General features: G+C 43.6%; 2 protein-coding genes across 7 annotated transcripts; one reads left to right on the forward strand and one right to left on the reverse strand.

Moving 5' to 3' along the window:
• The first annotated feature begins 11 nt into the window (after positions 1–11).
• On the forward strand, positions 12–2,133 carry LOC129593267 (mediator of RNA polymerase II transcription subunit 20-like). 2 transcript variants are annotated; one of them, XM_055489490.1, is made up of 3 exons: positions 12–195; positions 280–635; positions 1,405–2,133. In XM_055489490.1, the coding sequence occupies exons 2-3, from the start codon at positions 306–308 to the stop codon at positions 1,708–1,710; spliced, it is 636 nt and encodes a 211-aa protein (XP_055345465.1). In that variant the 5' UTR covers positions 12–195; positions 280–305; the 3' UTR covers positions 1,711–2,133. The 2 variants fall into 2 exon arrangements, with proteins under 2 accessions (XP_055345465.1, XP_055345464.1); XM_055489489.1 differs by having other exon boundaries at positions 12–176; positions 1,405–2,130.
• LOC129593265 (arginine and glutamate-rich protein 1-like) lies at positions 1,767–4,532 on the reverse strand. 5 transcript variants are annotated; one of them, XM_055489486.1, is made up of 6 exons: positions 4,343–4,532; positions 3,876–4,264; positions 3,564–3,812; positions 2,951–3,176; positions 2,517–2,600; positions 1,767–2,208 (listed from the first exon to the last, which is right to left on the reverse strand). In XM_055489486.1, the coding sequence occupies exons 2-6, from the start codon at positions 4,007–4,009 to the stop codon at positions 2,044–2,046; spliced, it is 858 nt and encodes a 285-aa protein (XP_055345461.1). In that variant the 5' UTR covers positions 4,010–4,264; positions 4,343–4,532; the 3' UTR covers positions 1,767–2,043. The 5 variants fall into 5 exon arrangements, 3 of the variants coding, with proteins under 3 accessions (XP_055345461.1, XP_055345463.1, XP_055345462.1); XM_055489488.1 differs by having other exon boundaries at positions 3,876–4,192; positions 4,301–4,532; XM_055489487.1 differs by having other exon boundaries at positions 4,386–4,531.
• Positions 4,533–6,926: the final 2,394 nt, after the last annotated feature.

Raw genomic sequence — 6,926 nt, forward strand, 5'->3', positions numbered from 1 at the left:
TGAAAATTTGACACCAGGCAGAAAAACTGAGCAAACTCTGAAGAGTAAAGACTAATCACTACCTAGTACCCAATCTACTCTAATACACTAAAAGACGCTATCGAAGAACTAACAGACTTTTTCACCGCGTGGTGCTATCAGTATCAGTTAATCTTGTGGGTGGATCAAAACAGAAGGTGCGTGAAGAGAACGTTCGTAAGTACTGCGTTGACTCGTGGTGTCGCGGCCTCGGTGCTGCGATCTGCATTGTTCGCCAGACTACAGTGGCATTCGTTGTAGCTGCCCCAGCTTCCACGTGGATAACTATGGGCGTCAGCTGGGTGCTAGTGTGCCCGGTGGCAGATGGGAAGACGCCCAACCAGGCCCTGGACGAGTTCTGTCGTCAGCTGGTGCAGCAGGGCTTCGAGAAGGATCCGACGCCATTCACGCTGAAATGCGAGACCTACAGCTCGCATCCCCAGCTGCCGCTGCAAAAGGCATTCCACGCCATCTGTGATTCCGACCGACCGGCTTCCTGTTTTCTCATTGCTGAGAAGGATCCCCTCAATCTCAACATCACAGCCGAGCGCTCGCTGATGGCCTTCATTGGCAAACTGGACAAGGCCTATGGAGCTAAGAAGTCCTCCATTATCGAGGTGAGCCACTCAGCCAGACAACGGTCAATGTGTCAAGCGTAGCTCTCAGCCAGTTGTTTTAGACTACGTACAAGTTGCAAGTTCGCTGAAGACTTATTATTCAGACTGTATTTAGCTGGTAGAGCCACGGAGCTCATCTCAAATGTAATGCGCGTATGATGCGATCAGTGTATGTGAAGGTTTTTTTACTCTGTGATTTAGTTAAAATTAATTTTTTTCTATTCTAAAACTAAGTAATATATTAAAAGACTACCTGTGTCGGTTGTTTTTGTGGATTTTATTATTCAAAAGTGAGTTTTGTTTATCTTTTTTTTCGAAAGTTCTGAACTGATGTTGTAATTAATTTTAAATTTACTTGGTGACTTGAATTAAATTTTAAAAGTTTTGGAATCTGGTAACAAGTTCTTGCGTATTTGTTTTTATTTTGATGATTTTAGCGTTGATTTTAAATTCAATTTTGACTTATCATTTTTATTTAATACATAGTGCTTGTGGACGAAGTGCGTGCTGATGACGCACGCAGTTCATGTATGCTTACTACGCTTTACAAATACTGTAAGTATTTCTTGCTGTGCATGATCATTGCTATCTTGTTTATTGTTGAACAAATCATTTACCTTTGGCGTCGTGTTTGCATAATTCTGCAGATAGATGTTAGGCAGTTCGCAACATTACAGTATGTGATCGAATAGTGCTGCCTGTACTGGCGTTTTACGAAGTGATCCATCATACGGGGTCGGAGATTGGTAAGAACTTACGTGCGTTGCAGGTGCAAGGCTTCAGTTTCCTGTACCGAGACTTCATCGTGCGTCCAGGAGTCCTTTCACACGGTGGCAGTGCGCGCGGACTAACGGTGGACGTGGAGCTGCGCGCCTGCCCCGTGGCCATTAACGCCCTGGAACTGATGCGGGAGTTCGTCAACAGCTTCATGCCGCTGCCGGTCGAAGCCGTGCCGGCTTTCTTCAACCGTCCTGGCATCGCCACTCAGATTTTCTCCGTCATGGACACCATGCTACAGTATCTGGAGGTTTTCGCCCACGTCAAACGAACCAACATGATGCCCCTCAAGACTTAACTTCCTTCCCGACGCGTATGGTACTCTTTACACTTACAGTTTTATGCAGTAATTTTAATTTATTTTTAGTTTTCTTTTTCAATCATTTTGTGCGAGGTAAAAGCAGCTAACTGTATATCGAATGAATGTATACACTGTGTGTCACAACAAAATGAAAACAAAATTTTTACAAATCAAAACTGTTGGAAAATAAATCGAATAATCCATGCCCAATGTTGACGCGCTCTTAACGAGAACAAACAATAATTACAACATCGGCTGAGAGAATCCTGGCACGTGCAACAAATTAAACCAATAAAACACAGGACAAAAAGCTTAGTTAACACACAGACATCACGTTGGTTTGAGAGAAAAAGATAGTTTGGGCCGGGTGTTGCTGCCTTTGTTGAGGATTACGCGCTGCTCATTCTTATTCCATTCCTCCATTTCCCGCTTAAACGACCGTCGTTCTTCGTCCAGGGCTGCCCGCTCTTTTAGCAATTTTAACCGCTCTTCCGCCTACGTACGGGTATAACATAATAAAAATATTAAGTCGAAGTCGATGAGTATAACATTAAGTCGAAGACATCATAAAAAAGAAATCTACATTTTCTTATGGCCAGTATTATGCTACCGTACTACAGTATATTCAACAGCTAGAGTATGTTTTTTAAATTCTCTATTTGAACAGTATAATAAATTATCAGCATCCTAATTATCAACTGTATTTCATTGGAAATGCTCAGAGTTTTACACTGTTTCCCTATTTAAACAATTACTGGTCCCCTATCTTTCTCCATTTCTATAGTATAAAATAGTTACATTACCAATAGTTGTTCGCTTTCCTCGAGCCTTCTGGTCTTCGCATCAATGATCTTCTCCAATTCTGAGCGCTTATTCCGCTCAATCTCCTGTAAGCACACCACAACGCTGCACTCATCCCTCGCATCCAGCCGCACCCAATGCAACTTACAACAGAACACGTTTAGCGACACGCAAACGCGGTCGGCTGTTCTACAAACACGTGAGTTCGTGCAACCTACGAGCCTCGTTGTGAGCGATGGTCTCCGTATGGGGATGGACTGCATCCTCCTGGCTGTTGCTAGAGCGTGTTCGTAAATGACACAGCAGCACAAGGCTGCCAACTAAAGCTGTTGAGAAACACCAACCAGCCCGCCCGGCGGCGAGGCAGTACAACGGCTACACTGCTGCGTAACGGCAAATGATTCGAATGTGTTTCCGGCTGTGCGGCGCATCCTACCTCACGCTGCTGTAGCTGCTGCATCTCCCACTTGAACTCTTCGCGCACCTCCTGCCGCAGGTCCTCCTTCATGTCGCGACGGGCGGCCGCCAGGGCGTCGGCTAGTTCTTGTTGGAATTTAACGCGTTCGGCGATCAGCACCTCGTTGATGCGATCCTTAATTATGCCTTCCGTGCGCTTCGCTGCCGTCTCTTCCAGGATTTTGGCTTCCAGATCTTTCTGGCGTCTGTCGCATTTATATCACACGTCAACTATCGCTGCTTCTTGCTAGCGCAGAAAGTACTCAACGCAAAATTATTGAAAGAAATGTAAAAAGGAAATTGCGCAATTATTACTACAAAGAGAAACTACTCGTTATTGATATTTAGTTCACATTTTGCCATTTCGTATGACCTTTTTATTACAATACCGAAAAACAACAACAAGAATAATGAAGTTGAAATTCGAAGTAACTGCTCGAAGAGTTCATGAACTCCGGATATATAAGTACTTACTTAAATATCAGATTAAACCAACAATAGTATTGTAATACTGTTAGCAACATATGATAATAAACTTTTAGAATATCCAGTAAATTTCATGGTAAAAAGGGATGAATTAAGCAGAGACTTACGACCAGCGCTGCTTCTCCATATCCATCAGTTTCTGGAAGTCCCTGCTCTCCGTCGTCCGTCCGTCGTCCTCGCGACGCCGATCCTCCCGTCGGCGTTCAAAGTATGTGGAGCCACGGCTGGTGGAGTTACTGCTGATATTGCGGCGGCGCTGTTTGCTGCTGTCGTCGGAGGAGGAGGCCGACGAGGAGCGCTGACGACGGCGACGCAGCAGACTGGCCGCGTCCGAATCACTGCTCGACGAGGAATTCCTGCAATCAACAGTCCCCAGATTAATAAGCCGTTACGATGGAGCAGCGCCAAGACTACATTACCGTCGCCGTTTGGAATCCTTGTCCCGTCGTTCGGGTGCCTTGTTGGTGGACTGCGAGGACTCTTTGCTGACAGCTGCCTTGGCGCGTTTGGCGTCCGGGGAACGGCGTCGTTCGCGTGAACGGCTGCGAGCCATGTTCGTAATCAAATCCTCAACAGCCAACACCAGCACGTCAAAGGTTTTGATATACGCAAATAAAATTCAAATCATAAGACGCTGAGCCGTCCTGCTCTGGACGGTCCCATCCCGTCAATTTTGCAGTCAGCAGTCGGATTAAAAGTATCTCAGTGTGATTGTGGAGGTTATCCGAAGATGCAGCTAAATGGCAGTCAATGCGAACTGATGAATGATGATCCACGAATTACGAATATGATCACTTCTAGTCTTCTCCTGAATGCAAGACCACTCATACATACGAGTACTTACAATGCACACGCTGCTAAGTAACTAATAACTTCGGTGGCTTACTTCTCAGACACAACTGAAAACAATGAAATGGAGATGATCTTACAAGATGCCCGTAGGATCTTGTCATCAATGGTGCGATTCGTAGAATCCTAACAACATCAGAATTATTCTAATTCAAGGCCGTGAATAATCAATCGTCATCGAAAAAACTCAAACTGTGATAGTATTCCGTAATAAGTAAAGCACTGACAGCTTTCATTCAGCCTTTAATATCGTTCATTTTCTCGGCATTTCACGAGTTCCCACAGGATCCTCCTGCATATGGCAGTTACTTATCCAGTGCAGTTTTGTAGCGTGGTGAATGTTCAGTTGGATTCTACTGTTCAAAATGCATGCTACGAGCAATACTTTTTCTTGCAAAAGTTTTTGCATAAATTACCTAGAGTGGTACTTTATGCTCCACAATAAAATCATGGAAAACGTTTGTACACACAAAATTCCCAGTCAAATTGCATTTGGGTTTGGGTTCATACAGATCTATTGTATCTGTAGGTAGCCTGTACGGCAACTGGAAGTTGCTGGGATGACTTCCGCTTGTTCCCGACAGGCTGGCAGCATACCTATTGTACAGGCGACAGTGGCAGTGCGATACGTATGTACTTTCAAGCGTATTGAGTTCATCCGAAATCCTTGATTCCTCATTAACTTAATTAATTTTGTTGTTTTTATAACCTAAATATAATTTGGAAAATGCCATAAAATATTGGAATGCAGCCAATGCACAACAGTTCCCAGGGAGAAATGCGAATATTTTGAAGTTTTAAGTTTCAAACTGTACAAGCATCCACCTGTACTTTGCAGTAAAGTGAAGGATAACAGTAATTAACTTTTTTAGCTGCACAGCCTGTACGTAATAACTACGTAGTAAATTAATAATACCCACAATGTAAGCAACCACGTTCGTTTATTTGATCGCCAAAAAAGGGGGGCATTTGCTCGCAGCCTCGCAGTACTCTGTATGTGTAAAGTATGGGCGAGTTTCTCCCAGTGCATGTAAATACAATCAAATGCACAAAAATTTCTAAGTATAACATGAGATGGGACCGTGCACAACACTCTCAGAGCTTTACCATGCATTATTTATCATGAAACAAAAGCCAGTGGAACGGTTTTTGCTCGTTCCACAGATAATAAACAGACTTTTTTCCGAACTAGTCCTGTAGCAAAACAACTGCGGCATCGTACCAAGGGCCAAATATAGATACCGTATGCATCTCGCATTCAATAGGGATAAAACAACAGCTATCGTGAGTAATATTGAACTGCACAGTACTTGTACTTCCGTTTTTTACTAATGCCCGACACAGGTTTGGTGGTTTTGGTTACTATTAATGAAGACAAATCAAATCAACCGCTAACTGAAAACGATCAAATTCGCGATACTGTATTGAGTAGTATTGTACATACTCATGGTCAGTACTGTACAGTTATTTGTATAATATGAAAACGGGATTATTCCTAAACTAGCTCATACTGCGAATTAATATGATGTCCCCATTTTGTGCGTACAACTGGTAAATTGGACAGACAGCTTCAGTTACAAATAACCGGCCTTGCTTTATGGCACTTCCGTCAGAAGCCACTATTAGGAGCGTGAGACGCTGACCGGTGGGACGCGAGCATATGACCGGCTTATCCTGGTTTCTCTGCAGCTAACAATAAGAAAACTGCTTAAATGGTGCCGGATACGGTTATCATGATCTTCGGTAACCGATGATTGACTATACACTGAGTCAGTCATCGGTTACATTATATTCCATTCCTATGCGTATAAGAAACAACTGCCTCCACCATCGATGCGTGTTACTACAATCATTATTATCCTTGCTTCTACTAGGGAAGGAGGAAGAAGATACTCAACGCCGGAATCCCCCATCTACGTTCGATTGCCAAACGAAAGGGCATAGTCAATACTGGACCACATCTATAGCGGCATATTCGTATCGAAGTCGCCGGTTACTACAGAGTACTAGTATAAGTAACCGATCGATCAACTCGCCTTCATCGATGAATGGTGCTGTGTTGTGTTCTTGGTGTTTCTTATTTTGCCCGAATGGGAGATATTTAAATGTACATGAGTTTGGTAGACAGGAATCAAAGTTAATCATCACTTCCTTCATCCATCTGCACTGCTTGCCTGCATGAGGGGAGATATTTTCCCTAGCGCACGTTCCGGGAGGTGAAAGGATCGAGAATGGGAACGCAGAAATGAGAAAGGGAACAGAAGGGAAGCCAGGGAAGAAAACCCCCTTATGCAGTAACGTACAAATCCGTTGACGCACTGTATCGCTCTATGATTAATGCACGATCATACGCCGGTAATCTCCCGCACGGATCACTGTACAGCTGGAGAAAAAATGGAAAATCGTTCCCACATTTGCACTGCATAATTTGAAGGCAACAAAATTCTACTAGTTATTCAGTATTCATGATGCACATTGCACTGTATATAATATAACGGTACTATCTGTATGGCTAGCAGCCCAAAAATTCAAGAACTCCTTTCTCCACATGCACAGTGAGCACATTCTCATAATATTAATGAGCGCATCCATGTTCGAGGTAAACCTGCGCACTGTACGTA

The sequence above is a fragment of the Paramacrobiotus metropolitanus genome, unplaced genomic scaffold (assembly GCF_019649055.1).
Source record: "Paramacrobiotus metropolitanus isolate TYO unplaced genomic scaffold, Prichtersi_v1.0 Parri_scaffold0000061, whole genome shotgun sequence".
Lineage (NCBI taxonomy): Eukaryota > Metazoa > Tardigrada > Eutardigrada > Parachela > Macrobiotidae > Paramacrobiotus > Paramacrobiotus metropolitanus.